General features: G+C 32.9%; 1 protein-coding gene across 2 annotated transcripts in view; it reads right to left on the minus strand.

Moving 5' to 3' along the window:
- GRXCR1 (glutaredoxin and cysteine rich domain containing 1) overlaps positions 1–25,013 on the minus strand; it is a 131,172-nt gene that overhangs the window by 52,717 nt on the left and 53,442 nt on the right. For both annotated transcript variants that reach the window (XM_074229522.1, XM_074229521.1), the window contains one exon: positions 5,556–5,798. In XM_074229522.1, the coding sequence (XP_074085623.1) occupies positions 5,556–5,798 (243 nt within the window). The remainder of the gene's footprint in view (positions 1–5,555; positions 5,799–25,013) is intronic.

The following is a 25,013-nucleotide window of genomic DNA, read 5'->3' on the forward strand; positions in this document are numbered from 1 at the left end:
AACAAATTCAATAAGGTAGCAGGATACAAAATAAACCCACATAAGTCATCAGAATTTCTCTATATATAAACAATAAAGCCCAAGAACAAGAGACAGAAAAGGAAATTCCACTTAAAATAACTATAGACAACATTAAATACTTGGGGATCTACCTACCAAGACAAAGCCAGAAACTGTATGAACACAATTATGAAGCTCTCCTCATCCAAATAAAGTCAGATCAAAATAATTGGAAAAATGTCAAATTCTCATGATTAGGTTGAACTAATATAATAAAATATAATAAAAATGACAATTCTACACAAATTAAATTAATTAATTAATCAATGTCATAAAAATCAAACTACCAAATAACTCCTTTATGGAGCTAGAAAAAAATAGTAACAAAATTCATCTGGAGCAACAAAGAGGCAAGAATAGCAAGGGAACTGATGAAAAAGAAGATAAGGAAAAGTAGTCTAGCTCTACCAGATCTAAAACTATACTATAAAGCAGCAGTCATCAAAACTGCCTGGTACGGGTTTAGAAAAAAGAGTAATGGATCAGTGGATTAGGATAGGTTCAGAAAAAAAACTGCAGTAAATGACTATAGCAATCTACTATTTGACAAACGCAAAGACATCAGCTTCTGGGATAAGAACTCATTATTTCACAAAAATTGTTGGGACAACTGTAAAATAGTATAGCAAAAACTAGGCATAGACCCACATCTCACACCCTATACCAAAATAAAGTTCAAAATGGGTACAGGATTTAGACATAAAGAGCAATGCCATAGATAAATTAATAGACTAAGAAATACTCTATCCATCTAATCTATGGAAAAGGGATACATTTATGACCAAACAAGAATTAGAGCACAATATATATACTGCAAAATGAATGATTTTGACTATATTAAATTAAAAAAGGTTTTGCACTAATAAAATCAATACTACAAAATTAGAAGAAAAGCAGAAAGTTGGGGAAAAAATCTTCACCATCAGGAGTTCTGATAAAGGTCTCATTTCTAAAATATGTATAAAATTGCATCAAATTTATAAGATCACAATTCATGCCGCAATTGATAAATGGTCAAAGGATATGAAGAGACAGTTTTCAAATGAAGAAATTATATATATATGTGTATATATATATATATATATATATATATATAAAATCATGCAAAAAATGCTCCAAATAATTATTGATTAGAGAAAGGCAAATTAAAACAAAAATTAGATATCATCTTAGCCCAGATGAGGGAAAAAAGGAATATGATCAATGTTGGAGATGTTATGGGAGGACTGGGCCACTGGTGCAGTGCTGTTGAATTTGTGAAAATCCAACCTTTCTGGAGAGTAATATGGAATTATGCCCAAAGAACAAGCAAACTGTTCATACCCTTCCACCCAGCAATGCCAATTCTAGGATTATGTCCAGAGGAAAATGTAAAAATTGGGAAAAGTTTTACATGTTCCAAAATATTCATAGCAGCTATTTTGTGGAAGCAAAAACTGGAAATTGAGGGGATGTCCATCACTTTGGGAATGGCTAAACAAGTTAGGGTACATGAATACTATGGAATATTATTGTTCTATAAGAAACTATAAATGGTCAAACTCTAGAAAAACATGGGATGACTTACAGGATTTGATGCAAGAGAACAATGTGCACATCAGTAACATTATTGGATGAATAACCTTGATGGAAGCAGCTACTCCCAACAGTCCAGAGAGCTAGGACAACTGTATTTTACTGGTTATGGACTATATTATCTTCAACCAGAGGAAGAAAAACAAAACAAAACACATAGAAAAAATATCCCTTCTGAATCTGATGAACATTTTATAAAAATTATCTCTTATGTATTTATTTTCCTTAATCTTAATTCATCATGGCAAAAATTACTAATTTGTAAATATGTTTAAAAATATGTATGTAAAATGCTAACTTGACTGTTCTCTGCTGAAGGGAGAGGGGGTGAGAAAGGAGGGTGGAAGGAAAGTTTGTAACTTGGAAATATGGATGTACAAATGGATAAAAATAAATAAATTTTTAAATGGCAAATTTAAAAGTCTGTTCTCCTAGAACTCAATTTATTTTAATTCCACTTTAGGATCAACTTCTTCTGCTCATCAAGTAGGACCCAGAATACCAAGTGATGAGTCATGCTAAAATCACGTGTTTCTTTTAATAATGCATATACTTGCTGTACTGAAAAAACCCTGATTTTTAACATGGTTCTGAAAACTTCCTATTATTGAGTCATGTTGGCCACCAAACTTTCTTTTGCATAAGAAATGCATTTCTTTTTTGTTGTTGTTAATGGGACAATAGATTTAAGTGACCTGCCCAAAGACACACACCTACTGAGTATCAAGTGTCTAAGGTTGGAATAGAACTCAGGTCCTCCTGACTTCAGGACTGGTACTCCATCCACAGCACTACCTGGCTACCCTCCCCATGAAATCTATTTCAAAAGGCAATTAAATGCTGAGTTTATCTTAATTCTCAAGATTTCCAAGGGATGAATTTCCCTGATGACTGTAGATGCAAAAATCTTAAATAAAATCTTAGCAAAGAAATTATAGCAAGTTATCCCAGGATGATACACTGTGACCAAGCAGGATTTATCCCAGGAATGCAGGGTTGGGTCAATATTAGGAAAACTCTTAGTATAGTTGATGATATCAGTAACAACCCTAACAGAAATCATAATTATCTCCATACATTCTGAATAAGCATTTGACAATATAAAGCACCCATTCCAACTAAAAACACTAAAGAGCTTAGGAATAATTGGATTGTTCCTTAGAATTATAAACAGCATCTATCTGAAACCACCAATAAGCATTACATGCAACGAGGATAAATTAGAGGCATTCCCAATAAATCAGGGGTGAAACAAGGTTGCCCATTATCACTACTACTATTCAATATTGTATTAGACATGTTAGCTTCAGCAATAAGAGAAGAAAAAGAAAATTAAGGAATTAGAATTGGTAAGGAAGAAACAAAAGTCTCACTTTTTGCAGATGACATATTGGTATACCTAGAGAACCCTAAAAAAATCATCTAAAAAACTACTGGAAACAATTAGCCACTTTAGCAGTCACAGGACATAAGATAAACCCACATAATTCCTCAGCATTTCTATATATCACTAGCAAGATACAGCAAGAAGAGCTAGAAAGAGAAATCTTATTTAAAGTACCTTCAGACAATATAAAATATATGGGAGTCTACCTTCCAGGGAAGACTCAGAAACTCTATGAAAATAAATATAAAACACTTTTCATATAAAAAAATCAAATTTAAATAACTGGGCAAATGTCAACTGCTCATGGATAGGCTGAGCTAATAAAATAAAAATGACAATTCTACCTAAACAGCTTATTTAATGCCTTAACAAAAACTTCCAAAAATTATTATAATGAATCAGAAAAAAGTTGTAATTAATTTCATATGGAGAAACAAAAAGTCAAGAATATCAAGGGATTTAATGAAAAAAGTATAAAGGTAAATGGCTTAACCTTACCAGATCTAAAATTATATTATAAAGCATCAGTCATCTTAATGTCTGGGACTGGCTAAGAAACTGAGTGGGGATCAGTGGAATAGACCAAGTGAAAAAAGAAACAGAAGGAAATGTTTATAGCAATCTGCTGTTTGATAAACATAAAGAGCCCAGCTTCTGTGTTAAGAACTTGCTCTTCAATAAAAACTGTTTGGAAAATTGGAAGTTAGTGTGGCAGAAACTTGGATTAGATCATCTCACACCCTATACTAAGATAAGATCAAAATGGGTACAGGATTTAGACATAAAAGTCAATATTCTAAAGAAACTAGGAGATCAAGGAAAAGTTTACCTGTCAGATCTATGGAAAATGATACAGTTTATGATCAAGGAAGAGATAGAGAACATCATTTAAAACGAACTGGATAATTTTGATTACATTAAATAGAAAAGCTTTTGCACAAACAAAACTACTGTAACCAAGATCAAAAGATATGTAGCAAATTGGGAAACAGTTTTTACAATTAGTATTTCTGACAAAGGATTAATTTCTAAAATATATAAAGAACTGAGTCAAATTTATTTTTTTAAAAAGCCATTCTCCAATTGACAAATGGTCAAAGGATATGGAAAAGCAATTTACAGATGGGGAAACCAAAGCTAACCATAATCATAAGAAAAATTGCTCCAAGTCAATACTGATTAGAGACAAATTAAAGCATCTGAGGTACCACCTCACAACTCTCATAATGGCAAATATAACCAGAAAGGATATTGATCAATGTTGGAAGGGATGTGGGAAATCTGGGACACTCATACATTGTTGGTGGAACTATGAACTGATCCAACCTTTCTGGGGAGCAATTTGGAATTATCCCCAAAGGACAATAAAAATATGCATACCCTTTGATCCAGCAAGACCACTACTGGATATATACACTGAAGAGATCATGAAAAAGGGTAAAACCATCACTTGTACAAAAATATTCATAGCAGCTCTGTTTGTGGTGTTAAAGAATTGGAAATTGTGTGAATGTCGATCAATTGAGGAATGACTGAACAAATTATATAGGTATATTATAGAGCACTATTGTTCTATTAGAAACCAAGAGCAATGGGGCGGCTAGCTTGCTCAGTGGATAAAGCACTGGCCCTAGAGTCAGGAGTACCTGGGTTCAAATCCAGTCTCAAACACTTAATAATTACCTAGCTGTGTGGCCTTGGGCAAGCCACTTAACCCCATTTGCCTTGCAAAAACATAAAGGAAAAATTTAAAAAAATTAAAAATTAAAAAAGAAACCAAGAGCAATGGAATTGCAGAGAAGCCCGGAAAGACTTGCATGAACTGATGCTTAACAAGATGAGCAAAATAAGAAGAACATTGTACAGTCTAACAGCAACATGGGGGTGATGATGAGCCTTAATGGACTTGTTCATTCTATCAGTGCAATAATCAGGGACAATTTTAGGGTATCTGCAATAGAGAAGATCATCTGTATACAGAGAAAGAACTGTGGAATTTAAACAAAGACCAAAGACTAATACCTTCAATTAAAAAAAGTTGTCTTATGTACTACATAATTTTGCTACCTCTAATATTTTGTCTTTTCCTCAAGGATTTGATTTTTCTCTCAACACATTCAATTTTGATCAATGTATATCATAAAAACAATGTAAAGATTATCAGACTGCCTTCTGTGGAGGGGATGGGGAAGATAGGGAGGGTGGGGGAAAACGTGTAAAATTCAAAACCTTACCAAAAAATGATAGGTAGAAACCGATATTGTATATAATTGGAAAACAAATAAAATATTTAAATAATAAAATTTGAAAATAGCATCCTCAAAAAAATAAAAAGTTTTCCAAGGGATGAGTATTCTACTGACTCATTGATTTGGAGTAGAAATAAGTTTTTCTTTCCCTCTGCTTCAAGCTTCAAAGGGGGGGGGGGAAGTTCGAGTTTGAAACTTCCATTCACCTTTCTTAGGATTTGTAGAATTCTGCAGATCTTATAATAGGTTTTAAAAGATCCCAGTTTTCCTCATAGTGCACTTACCCCAAGGTAATGGCCATCAATAAAAACCACAGGCAGAGAGGGTATTTCAGACACCCTCTTGCATCTCTCATCAAGCTCTTTTCCATATTCACCATTCAGAGCAATATTTTTCTCTTCAAATTTGACTCGATGATTTTGGAAGATTTTTCTAACAAGTTCACACCTTTCAAAAGTTGTCCGTACCACACGAAGACAAGTTGTGTAAATCACTATCCGATCAAATTCTAGATCAGTTGATGGTTGCTGGAAAAGGTAAAAAATGCAAATTTTGTGTTAATCAGGGAAGGAAAATATATATATATATATATATATATATATATATATATATATATATATATATATTTAATAAATTTGAGGTTTGAACCCTAATCAAATCTGTCTACATTCTTATAACCACATCAGAGGATTATTATATAAACTCACTGCTAGGTTTTAGTCTTAGACTTTATTTCATACTATTGAGTGAGGATCTTTTGACTCTAGAGATTAGAGGAAAATGCTGTCTTAATACATTAATAAATATTTTTTTTCATCATTGCAAATTTGGATGTCAAAATCATTCCTTTGGGAGGGGATCATTTAGAAAGTGGTATGAACAGTGTACAAAACTCATAAACAAATAGAAAGAGTCCTTGCTCTGGACTTACAGGTTCTGGATGCAATTCCTACCTATTATCCTTTCTGCCAGTGAAACCTTATGTAAACACCTCTAAATAGTTCAGTTTCCTTATCTTTAAAACTAGAAAATGAAGGGTGGAAAAAGCAATATCTACTTTGAAGATTGGATTAGTTATTTTGGTTGTTTTATTAAATGATATTGAAACTGGGGCAGCTAGGTGGCACAGTGTTTGAACACTGACCCTGGTGTCAGGAGGACCTGAGTTCAAATCCTACCTCAGACACTTAATAATTACCTAGCTGTGTGACCTTGGGCAAGTTACTTAACCCCATTTTCTTGTAAAACAAAGAAAAAAGATATATAAACTGTACTTGAGCAAATTCCAAGCTGTCATATGGGTTCTTGGTTGCCTGAACAAAGCCAGTCCATAAGAAGATAGGAATTTCTCTTTCCTAAGACTTCTGATCAAGAGACCAGTACAACCATCACAGAAATAAGATGATTTACTCTACTGAGCAATGTTGTATCTTAACTGTTTATCTGTTTCCTGATATACCTAAATAATGCTCTGTTAATTGTGAGATGCACTATGAGTGTCTCGTTTCATTATAGTTCTAAACATGAAACACCAATACTAGGAGTCAGTCCTGCTTATAACAACGGGATTGGGCTAAATGGTCTCTGAGGTCTCTTTCACCTATATATCCACAATGACCTTGAGAACAAGGAAGATGGAACAAATAGCTGAGATGGGTATCCTGTGATCTGTAGTCCTAAGAAGTGTCTATTACTTAGTCAATGAAAAAGATATGAAACCATAAATATGATGGTAGAATCAAAGAAGTGGGTTCTTAGAAGGAATTTGGTTGAACATGAACACATCAGGAAATAATATAAAGGTCAATTTAATTCTAGCAGTTCCCAAAATATGTTGTCAAAAAAAATTATCCATCCCATTGTTAATACTTTTACTTAGTTGCACCTATAAGCAAAACTTCTATGGAATGATAACTCCCCACATGAAGATACATTGCAATCCATCTAAAACAAAGTAAATCTCAAAAAGATACCTAAGTCTTATAGAGTTTATGTGATTTGACTGAGGTCATATAGCCAGTATCAGAGGTGACATATGAACCCAAGTCTTCCTGAATGAGAATATCAAACTACCATGCTTACGACAAAGTAAGATTATACTAAGTGATGCAGGTCCATTCCAGCTTAAAATTCTATGTTATTTAAATTGGAGCTGTGTTGCATAAGTTATCACATGGATATAAAATGAGACTCATAGATAAATAAAAATTCTAGTTGACCTTTCCCATTACTGGATTTTTTTTTCCTCTTTGTGACATTTACACACATTTCAACAGGTCTTCAAACAAAATGTTTAATTCAGGCAAGTGGGTTAATTGCTAAGTGGGCTGTCTCCAGTCAATAACAAGTTGTTCAACTGAATTAAACTAGCAGGTTGCCTTGTTTGCCTGGGTTGGGTATATACAGATACAGCATCTGATTTCAGTGGGTGACATTTTCATTAAAGTCCACAGAGACCTAAAGAAAGATTAACTTGCTGTTACATTATTATTCCTGGAGCACATATGACCTTTTCTCAGTAAAAATATTAAATCACCATGGGAAGATATATTAAAAATGATCAGATCATAGATTGAGAAATGGAAGGAACCTTAAAGGCAATTGATTCCAAAGTGCTCTCTCTTCTACATTTTACAGATGAGGAAACTGAGATAGAGAATGGTTTGAATGATTGGTCAAGGTTCACACAATTAATAGGATCTGAACCCAGTTCCTTCTGACTCAGTCCAGTGTTCTATATTACAATATTGAGAATTTTCACCAGGGTAAAAGTGAAGCTGTGCAAGTTTTAAGTGATTTCCCTGAGTGCAACTATTAACTAATTATTATGAAAAAACATTAAGATGAAAAATTCTACATTTATATAGGGTTTTTTTGCATTACCAAGTGTTTCTACATATATTTTTTCTCAATCCTAATAAAATTTTTGTGCAGGGTAGGCAACATTTTCTCCATTCATCATGAAGAAGGCACCAAAGCTCAGTGTGTTAACTGTCTTAGAATCATATAATGGTATATTTATGGTTGGAAGGGACTTCAAGATCATATAATCCAACTTCTTCATTTTATAATATGAAAACTTGCCCAAGGTAATCAAATCAATTAGAGTCACAGCCAAGTCAATCTAAGCCAAACTAGTAATTTGAGAAGACAACTGAGATTTTGTCCCAGAATACAATGTGGCTCTATAGATAGAGCTCATCTCCCCAAGGTCAAATTTGACTTCAAGACACTTACTATGTGACCCATCTAATGCTATTTGCCTCAGTTTCCTCATATGGAAAATGAATTGAAGAAGGAAATGACAAACCACTCCAGTAACTCTTCCAAGAAAATGGAGACATAAAGACTGCTCAGTCATCAAAGAACTGTTAATGACTGAGCAAACCCAACATCTAAGGGAGGTAAACTTTCTCCTTAAAGTAATCTTTGCTCCAGGGAAGGGGGAGGAAGTAGCTGCTCCACATCCATATCAAGTTGGTCATCTGTTAGATAACAGACAAGAATGTGGTCCAGTAAAGAAACAATGCCCTTCAGGTCCAATTCTGACTACTGCCAGGCAATTTAGAGGAGGAGAATAAGTCTTGACCATGGTCCACACAAGGAGAAGAAGCATGTCAAGTCCATGGACCTCCAAGAAAAGTGATGGAAGTTACATTTTTTATCTATGTTCAATCCAAGGAGAAACATAGCATTAAAAATATGTAGTCCTGAGACAAGGTATGGCCTAGGAAGTAGCGCAAATGATAAAAGGTATTAAAGACATCGTCAAACAAAAATATGTGACCCAATAGTACTTCACAAACCAGATTGAAACTTAACTAGGAATAAATAAAATTTAAAATTCAATAAAAACATAGATAACATTTTTGTGTGGCTTTTCTCTTTGATTCGCGGGATTTCATTTCCATTGGAGTTTGATATCACTCATCTGAACCACAATCTCCATTATACATTCCTATTAGTCCTAGTCATGAAGAGAGAAACAGGATGGTCTTAACCTAACAGAGAAGCCAACTGACTGCATCAGTTTTCCTTTTCCCAAAGGTCCTTTCCCCTATATTCCCATGTCTCAATCAATTGCATCTCATGGAGAATTGAACCAAAGATGACATAGAAACATCTTCCTGACTTTATCCCTATCCCCTCCTCAAATTTCTCAATAATGTTTTTTATCCATGTTCACATTGTATTCTCCTAGCATAATAAAAGTTCCTTGAAGACAGACACAATTTCATTTTGACCTTGTGAATTCTAGCCTATCACATGGCAAGTGCATTATAATTGTTTGATGAACTTAATATATTCAATAAATAGTTAGTGCTTTCTCTGAAGGAGCACTATACTAAGTTAACTCTGTAGTGCAATAAAGTAGTTTGTTACAATGGAGAATTCATAGAACTAAGTCAGGAGATGAATCTTTAATTGCATCACCAACTGGTTCACATAATAAATTGATATAGTTCATCAAAATTTGCAATACAAACAACTTTGTGAGGTCAGTTCTACATATATTATTTTTGGTTGAAGAAACAAAAACCTAAAGGTATTGACCAAGGTCGCATAACACAGGTATCAGTGGCATGATCTGAACTTAGGTCAAGGTGACATTATTTAGTTGAGTCTTTAGCTTTATCCTAAGTGAAAACTTGTGCTCAAAGAGTATGGAAAATGAAGAAAAGATAGTATTGGTTTTAAGAAACATTGGAGGAGTGGCTAGGTGGTACAGTGGTTCCATTCTTTAATCCCCTGATCTCTGGGAGAGCACTTTTACTATAGTAGTAGGGTTGAAAGTCAAATTTCCAAGAATTGGGGGAGCAGAAGGTAATAAGTAAGTAAAAGCATCAGGTAAAGACACTTTCAAGAATATTTCCCAATCATATTTTAATCTGATTTGAACCCATGTGCTCCATTTTTGATGCTACTCTTCTAGAAATATAGAATAAATGATTTCTATAGAAAGATCCAGGAGAGAGAAGGCAGTAGGGGACCAAAGTATAATGTCATGAAGCATACCACTTTCTGTAATTTGAGGAAATGAGAAGAGAGTTGAAAATCCTAAGATTCAACAAATGAAGAAAGTGAACTAAGGTGTTCATGTCAAAAGACCTCCATCTTCTCAATAGTGTTAGAGACCCATCATTTATCATATTTGGACCTCTGTTTCCTCATCTACCAAGTGAGCACACTTTACTTGATGATCTCTAAAATCTAGTCTGCCTGCAGTAACATGGGAAACTTGTGTTGAATAGTAAAGCTCAATAGAAAAGTCTCAAGGTAATATTAGCCAACAAATACAAGGCTGAAATATTCACTAACAACAAGAATTTCAAATCCCATACCCACAAATATGAAAGGCATTCATAACTAAGCTCAAAGAGGATTCACAATGTTCCCTTTCCAATAGTTCATCTCTCCTATGTCCCCATATCCCAATCAACTGACCAATATAGTATTCAAGATTTACAGTGTGAGATATAGGGTACTAGCCCCAGGATTCACTCTCAGTAATAATAAATAAAATCAAGTTTTACAATCAACTGATTATTTTTCAGTCTTTGACAGAAAGAAATCTTTTTGCTGTTTGTATTTTGTGAATTTTGAGGGACTGCCTCTCTGAGATATAACTAGTATGGGAGTTTTCAACCCTGCCCCTTCTCTTTCCATTTTGAAGACCTAGAGGAATAATCTGGGGGGGGGGTAATGTAAATAATGTCACTTAACTGGTCTAAAAGGAGGAAAGAGAAAGACAAACAAAATTTATTTTGGAGAGACAACATAAATAGAAGGAACTTCACTCAGATTCTGAAGGAGAGAGAAGGTAACACCTACAGGTGCTACATGTAAGCTGTCAATAGAACAGAAACAGGATTGTTTGAGTAGCTCTTGAGAGAAGTGTTCCCATAGCCCACCAAAATTAGGAGGCTGGGGATTATGGGACAAGAATATAACATTCTAAAAGGTAAGAATAAACCAGAGGTCCTCAATGTCTTCAGTAACATCAACCAACTTTAACACTGAGGAGGGTTATGTTATAACCCCATAATCCAGTTGCTTGAGAACTGCTATTTAGATGGGTTAGTAGAACTGATTCTGTTAGAGGAGATTGGTAAGACAGATCCACACACCTTGAGCCCAGAGAAAAAGACAATAATTTTTGAACTATGATGCAAGGGCATCATTGCCAATGATAAAAGTAATAAGGTATAAATGACCAAATTCCAGTTATTACCTTGGCTAGGGTCCTTCAGGAAGAGTGTTGTGAGTCAGTGGAATTATATAAATCAATTGATCAGAGTGGAGATGGGTCAGAACTAAGGAAGTGGACATGGAAACTGATGAAATTGTTGCTGTTGTTCAGTTGTCTCAGTTGTGTTCAGGGGTCCCATTAGGATTTTCTTACTAAAGATATTGGAAAGGTTTGCCATTTTCTTCTCCAGTTCATTTTACAGTCAAGGAACTGAGGTAAAAAGGGTTAAATGATTTACCCAGGATTATATAGTCAGTAAATGAGACCAATTTGAATTCAGGAAGATGAAGCCTGTCGCTCTATCCACTGTACCACCTAACTGTCCCTTCCTGGAAGCTATAAAATCAATTCTCTATGACCTCTCTATCTTTGTGTAAACAGAAATGTTTTGTATTAAAGTCTTACAAGCCTGAGTAATTATATGGATTTCCAAATTCCATTTGTAAAGGGACAAAGAGTATACATATAAGAGGTCTCAGGAAACACAGACCCATTGTGTCAGAATGGAGGTTCTACCTTTTGTGAAAGTAGAAAACTTTGGAGCCAAGTCACCCACCCTACTTCATAATCAACCTGATTACATAGAATCCTGGATATCCATTTTTATTTTCAAATCTCTAAAATACACTAGAATTGGATGGGGCAGAAAGAAGGACCTTCATCTGTAGGTTGATGTTGACATGCTTCCTGCTAAAGGAAACTCCATAAAAGAGATAACAGATTCACAAATATGGACAACAGAAGATGCTTTTCTCCTCACCTGGCCAGCAGTCTAACAAGAAACTTGTATTTGCTAATTATTAATTTCAATCTTTTTACTAATTTTTTTTACTAGTGGGCAAGTTGTTGAAAATATTTTGGTAAAACATCTGAAATTAAAAACAGAATTTTATAGTGCTTACTATGTTCTGTTCTTGGCATTTTACAAAGACGAATTCATTTGATTCTCTCAATGTCCCTGGGAAGTAGGTACTACTATTATCCCCAAGTTATGAATGAAGAAACTGAGGCTGAGGAAGCTAATTGTCTTGCCCATGGTCACATAGCTATTAAATGTCTGCAGCAAGATTTGAACTCCTATCTTCCTGAGTCTAGTCTTGTCTCAAGTTAATTGCAATATAGCGCTTGGTCTGGTAATTTAAGAAACTTATAAGAATAAAACTATCTAAATATAAGAATACAAAGTATAAGGAATATGCATGTTATTATATAAAAGGCTAATATCTGTTTTCTATACTGTTTAGAAACATGAATTTTAACTTTTCAGTCTTATCTACTCAAACTCTAAGTTTCAAAGAAAGTAATAACCCAAACTGCTAAGGGTTTGTTAAACCCAGAATTCCTTATGCCATTGAAAAGAAGAGGGGCAGGGAAAGAGAAGGAAACAAGCAATTATTATATGCCTACTATGTACCAGATACAGTTATAAGCACTTTGCAAATATGCTCATTTTATGACTCATTAGTGTTTTGAGAATGAGAGACAATCTATGTGATTCTTTCGGAGTTGTTAAAAGGACAAATAGGGTGGTCCCCAATGGACAATATTCTTCACAAAGGATTCTTGGGGAAACAGGAAAGATAACCACAAAGGATGAGAAATGTGGAGGAGTTATAATTTTCATGGAAAGGATGAGAATCCAAAACATGAAATCATGTATCTAGAGAATTATCCAAATATGAAAACATTTACTTAAAGCCTTTCCCCCCCGGCAAATTTTCTACAAATAGGATACAGTTAACTTGTCCCTCTTATCAAAAGCTGGATGTTACTATGGCAATAGATTAATAAGGAAAAGTTTATTCCTGAGACCACTTCATTAAAAAATATTACAATTGGCTTCTTACAGATGCAAAGCTAGATAGCAATAAAAGGAAGTTATAAGGTTTCTCCTTTTTCTTGATTTTATAAAAGAATAAATTGAAGTTATATGAGATTCCTTGCTGACAGTCTCACAAGTAAAAAAAAAAATCTCAAGTTGGATTTGAACTCAGGTCCTCTGATCCCAGAAACAGTCTTTCCTATTGTATACCAATGAGGCTTACATTCAATATCTTTTTCTCTTGACCAATTCACCTTGAACCCATCTGATTATCTCAAAAGAAGAGCAGGGTCAGGGCTGGTTAGCATTTAAATTAGAAAGAATTTAGAAATGCTGGAGAGAAAACTAAAACTGGGATTTGGGAATTTGGTTTGATACTCTAAGATGTGGGCTGAAGTTCTAGCTCTGACACATACATGAAACTTAGGGAAGATCATCTAGCCCCTAGGAATATCCATGTCCTCATCTTTCAATGAGGGTAATAATTGCAATAATTCTTGGACTATCTCTTAGAAAGTTGTGAAGACAAAAATGGGATTATATTCAAAAGTAAAAGTGAGTTTGTTATAGTTCTCTGGACTTTTAGGTTGCCCAGCATTTAAAGAAAAGATCTTAAATAGATGTCTCCATCCCAGACAACCATGATTCCAGGACTTCTCTAAGTCAGTTTTGGGTTCAGATATGAGCAAATGTATATCATGGATACAAATCTACTTGTCTGTGTGTCTCCAGAAAGAAAATGTCTCAGCAATTGTGAACCAAATTGGAACAGAGCCAATTAATTTTTGGTGAGATAACTAATATGACTTGAAGAAATTGTCTTGCTTACTAAATTATGCCACCACACATCTAACAATATGTCATAACAACACTTCTGTTTATAAAATACCCATCTCAAAGGAGCATCTTGACATTTTTTCTTGGGTCTTATTTTAGGAAAGCTCCTGTAAGTGGTGATACTCAAGTCTTCTTCTTCATGAATGAAGAAATTGAAGTCAGAACTGTGATCACCTGACTTGTGAGCCATTGATTCAGTAATTATTGTAGCTGGAAAAGACATTGTACTCCTGTTGTACTCTTACTTTATGCATAACTCATAGCCAATGACACCCAAAACTTCAGGTTAAAGACCAGAGTCAAAGCTTTTTGGTTTAGTATTCTGCAACCCAGAATTTACTGTAAGAAAATTTCCAAGTCCAACTTGTGTATCAGTTTTCAAAGAAATTCCCAGATAACAAGATTCAATTAAGAAGCCAGAATTAGAAGCCATGTCCACAAATGTTCAAAGATGGAGAAGCAAGATCAATGAGACTAGGGGACATGATGCTTATTGTTCAGAATAATGTGTTCAAAGAAACAGAAAAAGGTTAAGTCCTCTTTATATAAAAAGAATTGTGAATGTGAGGAAATCTAGAAACTACAGCTGAGAAACATGATAGAGAACATTTTTGCATGAGGATCAATGGATGGAGTAATAGAAGTGGTTCTTTGTCATTAAGATATACTAGAAACAATGGTGAGAAAAAGAAAAAAATAACAAGACTGGGAAACTGGTCACAGAGACTGTGACATAGAGACTACAATAGAGAGACATGATCTAGTATTGTTTGGAAACTTACACTACCCAGACATCAGCTGAATCTCTCTCTCTATAAAGAGCAAATTAATTAAGAATTTCAAGACTTTTAATCTGGTTTGAGCTATACTGAGACCCACACAATGTATTTAATGCTTCTAGTTTAGAGTAAGGAGACTAAACTTCTATGGAAGTCAGTTCAGGAGAGATGAGAAAATAAGAATGAAATTCTGAATTGGCTTCTGTTTTTTCTCCTTAATGTAAAAATTTCTTTTTTGGTTTTCAGAATCATCATGTATCATTGCATTGCTTTGTATAGCTAAATCACTCAGTTGCTCATCCTGCAATATTGCTACTACTGGGAACAATGTGCTCATACTTCTGCTCTTTTCATTTTGCCAGGTTTTTCTGAAATCAACCTCTTAATTTCTTATAGCACAGTAGAATTCTATTATAATTACACATCACAAGTGATAGGCATCTCCTCAATTTCCAGTTCTTCCCCAACATGGAAAGAGCTGCTATATTTTTGCAAAACATTTAATAATTACATAGCTGTGTGACTTTGGGCACATTGCCTTAAATTAAAAAAAAAAAAACAATTGCCTTAAATTGAAAAAAAACTTTAATAAATGGGTTCTTCCCCTTTTTTATATCTCTGGAATTTCTTATGGGGCAGCTAGGTGGTGCAAATGTATAGCTCACCAGTTCTGGAGTCAGGAGGACCAAAGTTCAAATCTAACTTCAGACACTTACTATCTGTGTCACTTGGGCAAGTCACTTAACCCTGATTGCCTTGCATCCAGGGTCATCTTCAATCATCCTGACCCATATGTGGCCACTAGACCCAGATGGCTACAAAAGAGAAAGTAAGAGCCGTGTGGCCTTGGGCAAGCTACTTAACCCCATTGCCTTGCAAAAAAAGAGAAAGGAAGGCCATTGACTTAGCACAGAAACCCCTCAGTCAAATCCAGTTCACTTGCTTGTCATGGCATCCCCTCCCTGATGTCATGGTCTTCTTTGAGAATAAAGGACAAACATCATCATCCCTTAGGGATACAGATCAAGTAGAGGTATTGCTGGAACAAAAGGATGTACATTATTATAGCCCTATGGGCATAGGTTTAATTTGCTCTGCAAAATGATTAGATCAATTCACAGTTCTACCAAAAGAGAAATAGTGATATCAATTTTCCCATATCTCCTCCAATATTTATCATTTTCCTTTTTTATCATATAAGTGAATATAATTAAGTGAAAGGTGGCACCTCAGAGTTGTTTTAATTTGCATTTCTCTAATGAATAATGATTTATAACATTTATCATATGACTATAGATAGCTTTGATTTCTTCATCTGGAAACTTCCTTATCATATTTCTGACCATTTATATTTGGCAAATGACCTAGTAGTCTTGTAAATTTGATCAGTTCTCCACATATTTGAGAAATGAGACCTCCATCAGAGATATTTGCAGTACACAAATTTTTTTCCCAGTTTTATGCATTCCTTCTAATCTTGGCAGTATTGGGTTTTGTTCATTCAAAAAATTTTAATATAATCAAAATTACCCATTTTAAATCTCATAATGCTCTCTATCTCTTGGTTAGTCAGGAATTCTTTCCTTATTCATAGATCTGACAAGTAAACTATCCCTTGCTCCTGTAATATCATCATTTATGTCTGAATTATGTGCATTTTGATTTTATAATTGATATATGGTGTAAGATGTTGATCTATACTTCCATAATGTTTTCCAGTTTTCCCAGCAATTTTATCTAGTTTTATCCCAAAAGTTTATGTTCATGTTTGTCAAACAGTAAATTTCTATGGTCATTTACTATTATGTATTATGTACCTAATCTATTCCACTGATCCTCCACTCCATTTCTATGCCAATGCTAAAATGTTTTGATGATTATTGATTTAATATCTGTTAGTGGTAGGCTATCCTTCCTTCACATTTATTTTCATTAATTCCCTTGAAATTCTTTTTTTGTTTTAGATGAATATAAAATAAAATATATTTTTGTTTATAATTTAATTTAGGCAAAATAATCATTTTATTATATTAGCTTGACTTACCCATGAGAAATTAATTTTTCTCCAAAATAAAGACTATTTCACTCTTTTTTGAAAAGTTTTATTTTTCTTTCAATTACATACAAAAACAATTTTTAACATTTGATTTCCTAAAATTTTTGAGTTCCCAATTCTATTCCTCCTTCTGCCCCCTCCCCCATCTCCGAGGCAAAGAGCAATTTGATATAGGTTACATATATGCAGTTATGCAAAACATTTCTCATAAGTAATTTTATGCAAGATAATTCAGACAAAAATGAAAATGAAAAACATTATGTTTCAGTCTATATTCATACATTATCAGTTCTTTCTCTGGAAACAGTATTTTTCATCATCAGTCCTTCAGGATCATTTTGGTTCTTTGTAATGCTAAGAATGGCTAATTCATTAATAGTTCTTCAGCCTACAACATTACTGTGTATGATGTCTCTTGGTTCTATTCACTTTGTAGCAGTTCATGTAAATCTTTCTGGTTTTTTTCTGAAATCATCTTGCTTGTCATTTCTTAAAGCACAACAATTTCCTACTGCTATCATGGACCACAACTTGTTTAGCCCTCCTTCAACTGGCGGACATCCCCTCAATTTACAAGTCTCAGTTACCACAAAAAAGCTACTATGAATATTTTGTACAAAAATGCTACTTTTCCACTTGAGATTTTTTCCCAATCTCCATGGGATACTACATTAGTGTGCTGCTTTTCCACACCCTCTCCAAGATTTATCATTTTTCCTTTTTTGTTATATTGGTCAATCTGACAGGTGAGGTGGTATATCAAGAGTTGTTTCAATTTGCAATTCTTCAATCAATAATGATTTAGAACATTTTTCCATATGATTAACACACACGGCAAGATAGATAATCTTTGAATTCTTTGAAAACTTACAGTTTATATCTTTTGATCATTTGTCAATTGGGGAATGACTTGTATTTTTATGAATTTGAGTCAGTTCTCTACATATTTGTGAAATGCAAATTTTATGACAGATACTTGCTATTAATTTTTCCCCAATTTTATGCTTCCCTTCTAATTTGGTTGAGTTTTTTATTCATGCAAAAACTTTTTAATTTTATATAGTCTCCCAGGCACCTGTTTTACATTTCATAATCATCTCTATAACTTGTTTAATGCTAATTTTTTCTCTTATTCATACAGCTAACAGCTAAACTATTCTATGCTCTCCTAATATGCTTATGGTATCATGCTTTACATTTATATTGTGTACCCATTTTGACCTTATCTTGTTATATAGTATGATGTGTTTATACAAAGTTTCTGCCATACTGTTTTCCAGGTTTTGTCAAATAATGAGTTTTTATCCCAAAATTTTGGATCTTTAGTTTATCAAATATCAGTTAACTATGGCCATGTACTACAATGTCTTGCCTATTTTATTCCTTTGATTTCTATTTCTGTCTTATTACTATAGTTAGTATTTCATGAATGAAACTGAATAATAGTGGCAATAATTCTTCACTCCTGATCTTAAACACTCACTTGGTCACAATGTACAATTTTTATAATTTAGTTGTTTTCTTTTTTTAGTATGTTATTTAATTTTTATTAGGTAAATTGGGTCTACAGTTTTCTTTATTTTTACTTTCTATGGTTTATATATCAGTACTATATTGTGTCATTAAAGAAATTTGTCAGACTCCTCTGTCTATCTTTTTTTCTAAATAGTTTATTTAGTGTTGGGATTAGTTGTTCCTTAAATGTTTTATAGAATTCACTTGTGAATTCATCTAAACTTGGGTTTTTTCTTATGGTGTTCATTAAAGGTTTATTCAATTTCTTTTTCTGAGATAGTATTATTTAAGTATTCTTTTTCCTTTCCTGTTAGACTGGGCAATTTATATTTTTGTAAATATTTCCTTCACCTTCTAGATTTATTTGGCATATAATTGGGTATACTAATTCCTAATAATTGCTGTAATTTCCTCTTCATTGCTAGGAAATTTATATATTTTTCAGTTTTGATAATGGAATTTTTAAATTTTTTCTTTATCAAATTAATCAAAGGTATATCTATTTTGCTGGTTCTTTCATAAAATCAACTAGTTTTATTTTTATTAGTTCAATGCTTTTCTTTCAATTTCATTTATTTCTCCTTTGATTTTCATGATTTAAATTTAGTGTTTATTGGGGTTTTTTAATGTGTTTTTTTCTATTTTCTTAAGTTGGATTTTCAAATCCTTGATATATTCTTTCTCTTTTATTGCTGTGTTTAGATATGCAAATTCTGCACCTAATTCTTCTAGAAGTGCATCCCATAATTTTGCATTTTGTCTCATTTTTAACATTCTCTTTAATAAAATTGATTGTATGTTTTTAATCCATTCATTTTTTAGAATTTAGCTTCCAATCAGTTTTTAATATGTTCATGTTTCTTTACTAAATGTAATTTTTATCACATTATAATCTAAAATATGCATATAATATTTCTGCTTTCTTCATTTAAGTGTGAGGCTTTTTTATCCTAATAATACATTTTTGTGTTTCATATACCACTTGGAAAAAGTATATTCCTTTCTATTTCCATTCAATTTTCTCCATAGGTCTTTCATATCTTTTCTAAATTCTATTCATCTCTTTAATTTCTTTCTTGCTTATTTTAGATTTATTTACTTATGAGAGGGGAAAATTGAGGTTCCCCAACTATTATACTTCTATTTCTATTTCTTCCTTATAACTCATTTAGTTTCTCCTTTAAATATCAGTTCTTTAGTATTGATATTACATCATTGTTTAGAGTAAGATGCAATTTGCTTATCTCTTAATTACATCTATTTTTGCATTGTCAAAGATTGTGATTGCTACCGCTTTTTAAAAAAATTATTTCAGTTTAAGCATAATGAATTCTGCTCTGGCTTTTTATCTTTATTCTTTGTGTTTGTGTGTGTGTGTGTGTGTGTATGTGTGTGTGTGTGTGTGTGTATGTGTGTGTCTGCTTAACATGTTTTTGGCAAACAACACAATTTAAGATTTTGGTTTTGAATCTACTATTCACTTTGTTTTATGGGGAGTTCATCCCACTCATCTTCACATATATGATTACTGTATATTTCCCTCCATTCTGTTCATCCCTGTTCATCATCTCTTTCCACCATCCCCACCTTCTGTCAGTTCCCATTCTCTTATCTTCTCCTCCTGTTTCCTGAAAAAGGTAAAATAAATTGCCATAACCAAATGGGTGTGTATGCTATTCACTATGTTAGCCACTTCTGATGAAAGTAAGGTTCAAGTATTTTGTGCCAACATTCACCCATCTTTCCTTCCACAGTAAAAGGTATTTTACCTCTCTTCATGTGAAATAATTTAACCCATTCTACCTCTCCCTTCCCTCTTTCTCCAGGACAATCCTCTATCTCATCTTTTAATTGGAGGAGAAAAGATATTGGATAACATTCCAAAAAGTTAACTTATTGCCATGCCCTCTATGTATACTCTGTTTTAATAATAATAAAAATCTTAAGCATTATAAGTATCATCTTCCCAAATCAGAATGCTAACAATTTAACCTTATTTAATCTTTTCTGTTTTCCTCTTTCCTTTTTATGCTTCTTTAAGTCTAACATTTTAAAATTAAAATTTCTGTTTTTCTCTAATCTTTGCATCAGGAATGCTTCAAAATATCATGTGTCATTGAATATCTGTTTCCCACCCCCACCCCCACCCCAAAAGATTGTATTTAATTTTGGTGGGTATGTAATCCTTAAATGTAATCCTAACTTCTTTGTTGTCCAGAATACCATATTCCATGTCCTCTGCTCCTTTCATATAGAAACCAATAAATCTTGTGTGATGCTGACTGGTGCTCTACAATGTTTGAATTGTTTCTTTCTGGCTGCTTTTGAAGACTTTTGAAGTATTTGACCTGAAAATTCTGAAAATTGGTTAGAAATATCCTGGGAATTTTCATTTTATGATCTTTGTCAAGAAGTGATTTTTTTTAGATTGTTTCAATTTCTAGTTTACCGGGATCTAGGATATAAGGGCAGTCTTCATTGATACTTTCTTGAATTATGATGTCTAGAGTTTGCATGTTTGTTTCATGAAGCCCAATAATTCTTAAATTATCTCTCTGATCTATTTTCTAAGTCAATTGTTTTTCTGATGAAATATTTCACATTGTGTTCCATTTCTTAAAACTGTTTTTTCTTTCTTGATGTTTCATTTGTCTTAATTTTCACTTGCCCAATTCTAATTTTTTTTAAAAAAAAAGTTTTATTCAATGATCTTTTGTATCACTTTTTCCATTTGGTGAATTCTACATCTTAAGCAGTACTTTTCTTTAGTGAATTTCTGTGTCTCCTTTTCCATTTGGTCAATTCTCCTTTTTAAAAGCATGTTTTCTTTAGTAAATTTTTGAACATCTCTTTCCACTTTTTGTGTTGCCTTCACCAATTGGTTGACACTTCTTTCATGAGCCATTTGTATCATTCTCATTTCATTTTCCAATTTTTCCTCTACATCTCTTATTTGTTTTTTAAAATCCTTCTTGAGTTCTTCCAGGAATTCTTTTTGTTCCTGAGAACAATTCACATTTCTCTTTGAAGCTTTGCATTTAGCTGTTTTGACATTGTTGCCCTCAAAAAAGAAAAAAAAAAGAAGAGGGAGAAGAAGAGGGAGAGAACATTGTAGATTATGTGCCAGTTTGTTTGACTTTGATCCCTAAGATAGTTTTAGAATGGATGATGAGGAAAGAATTAAAATTTAGTTAAAGAATTAATGTCATCAAGAATACAATGAATCATGCCATTATCAAAGAACAGGTCATGCTTGATTAACCTTATATATACTTCTTGACAAGAATACTAAAAGTATGTATCAGACAAATATTAGAGATAGACTTTGTTAAAGTAGTCTAAAATATTATTCTATTATGTAGGAAAAGAAGATATGGAATATACAATTATATAATTGGATATATTTAGAATTAAAGTTTAAATTTAGGCTTCCGATATAGAAAATCTTCCTAACTGTTAACAGTTTTTCAAAGTGGAATGCTCTGCTTCATGAAGTATTATATTGCCCTCTTGGAAATGATCAAATACCTGACTACTTGTTAGGTATTTTGTAGTGTTGCTTATTTTTCTAATACAGGTTGAACTAGATTTCTACTAATATTCATTCAAATTCTAAAATTCTAGAATTTTATGTATAATTTACAAGATTTTAATATCCTACACAAGCAGTAAAAGTAAAAATCAGGTGCAGAGAAGACTTTTATTCCAATCACAGAAAAGTTAAAAGGATTCACATTTTTCTCAGAAGATGTTCTAAAACTTTGAGGTTCTAAATAGATAACCCAATCCCATCTCACTGGACCAAGGGAGTTTGGCTATGCCACAGATGAAAATAACAACAATGGAAATAAATATTTCAGTTAGTAAAGTGCCCACACAATAGTGAATGTTACTGTTATAATGAGACTCTTATCTTGAATAATTGTTCAGGTCCATACTTGCCCTTTGGACATAAGGAAAAAGCTCAAAACATTTTTAAATGCTAGAATATCTTTTGAGAAAATGTTCTCTTTTCAAGCTATTCCATGATGCAGAAAATAAATTAATTTCTGTGCTTTCCTTTATATTGCAGCTATCTTTGTATTCAAATCAATTACTATCTGAACTAGCAGAGAATTGAAAATTGAAAAACTAGGTAGAACCATTTCCCTTACATTGAAATTCCTTTCCCATAGGGTTTTTTCATGGTAATATTGAACTATTGCTATGATTGAACACCTCTTAGGATAAATAATCAGTAAGAATCGAAATTTTCAGACCAAACATTCATTTTCCTTGAAATATTATTATATCAAATTGTTACCTACCATATTTTTCATAGCAGAAGAGCAAACAACATAGGAATTTATAGAATTTGTCAAGAGCTGAAAGATAATAATATCAGGAAGCAGCACAACCAGATGGTCCAGCAAAATTATTTCAATCAACTTGGGACACTAATGTATTTAAATGATGACATCACAAAGAGTGATGTCATGATGTCTGAGCTAGTCTAGTCATAGTAAGGATACATAAAGACCTGGAATATGAGGGAAAGAGCAAAGGGGATAGAGAGATATGTTAGTTGTAGCATATGGGAGGGGGTAGAAAAGCATTTTATAAAAGGAGTATTAAAAAAGATAACTATAACCCAAAACAACTAGAGGCTTAAGTGAGATAATATCTTAAGGAAAGGAAGATGACTATCCAAACCCAAATAGCAAACAAGACCGAAAGGAAATCAAATCAGCTTTAAAAACAGGATTGAGAACAAAGCCTATAAGATGAAAAGACATAGGGACATGTGATGTTTTGCATAGTTGGAATGACTCCTGTATCACTAATTTATTTTGGCTGTTATGATCATTCATTCAATAAATAAAACAAAAACAAACCTGAGCACAGTCTCCATATATATATATATATATATATATATATATATATATATATATATATATATATGTATATACATATATATACAAATGTATCTATCTATATATAATATGTGTGTATAATTTCTAAATTATACACATATATTATTATATTGATAATTGAATAGGTAATAAACCCTTATACAAAAAATAGAAATTGTGAAATGGTGACATAAAAATGAAATGTTTGATTCTATAGTGCATAAGAAGCCAAAGAAGTTTATTGAGTAAGGCAAAAAATGCTTAATGTGGAAAGAGAGAAGGCTAAGTTCAGCCACTTCTAAAAACCTAGATGCTCAAATGACAATTTGGATCAGTTTAATAACTATTTTCTAAGAACCTACTTTTTACAAAGTCCCAGTGGTAGAGCTAGAAGAAATAAAAATTGAAAAGTCCAAAAGGTCCACCCATAGATAAACAGATACTCTCCTTTTTCTCTAGAAACTGAACAGAACAAAATCTCCAAGCTAAGGGACTCCATACTTCTTTTTTTTTAAGCTAGGAAGAATATACACCTTGACATGGAACCAAGCAAAATATCTTAGAACACTTGACTCACAAATTTTAACAGTCTTGCTCTAGACAAACTTGGCTCTTTGTATCTAGATTGGGGATCACCAAATTTTCAAATTCATGAACTCTTCCATTTCACTTCCATTCCTAGATAGTTGAAAATTATGTGTTGTGGACACTCATATTTGACAGAAAAAAAATGTATTTCTAACTTTTATTGTTGGATCAGAAAAATGTACTAAGAGGTCACTGCAAAGATCAAAAAATAACTTTTGGCATGGACATTTTTTTTTGTTTTATGGATGTCAAATGGTCACATGATCTCTATGTATCTTGGAAACAAAATGTCTTTCTCAGTTATTTAAGGTTTGTCTTGTCTCTTCATACAAAACTTACGTCATATGATAAGAGACAAAACTAAATAGACTCCAAAGTATCTGACTTTCATCATGACGTATTTGAATCAGTAAAGAGCTAAAGAAAATAAATCAGGAATTTAGCAGGAGTAAAACAAATAAGTGAAGAATTTAGAATGGAATTGTAACAGATATGATTATAATCCATGAAAAGTCAACAACTCTTTATCTGAGTCTATTCCCTGGTTAAAAATTCAGTTACCCTTGTTTCCAAGTTCAGTCTCACTCTTCCAACTTTCATATATACTGTGAATACCACCTATGTCCCAACCCTGTATATTCTATTTCTAAACCCCTTAAATAGCATAAAAACTTAGAAGATGTAAAGTTGGTTAATGATAAGAAAGATGGAAATGGAGAAATGGAGAAGTGATCATGGACTCTGTTATTATACAGTGACACCACATTGTCAAGAGAACTCGAGGAAAACTCAGAGGATGTTTGATTAATTCCCTATGGAGGTTTTTTTTTAAAGAATACATGGATAGAAGACACATTATGTGCCATCAAGGTTATGCCAATCAAGAGACAGGCAAAGTATTAATTAAGGCAAGCAAGAAAGTTATGAGCAAAATTAAAAGACAATAGTAGACCCTTGACTCTTTTCATTCCTTTTTCTTTCTTCCCAATTCCTTTGTGGGAAG

This window comes from Macrotis lagotis, chromosome 3 (genome assembly GCF_037893015.1).
Source record: "Macrotis lagotis isolate mMagLag1 chromosome 3, bilby.v1.9.chrom.fasta, whole genome shotgun sequence".
Lineage (NCBI taxonomy): Eukaryota > Metazoa > Chordata > Mammalia > Peramelemorphia > Peramelidae > Macrotis > Macrotis lagotis.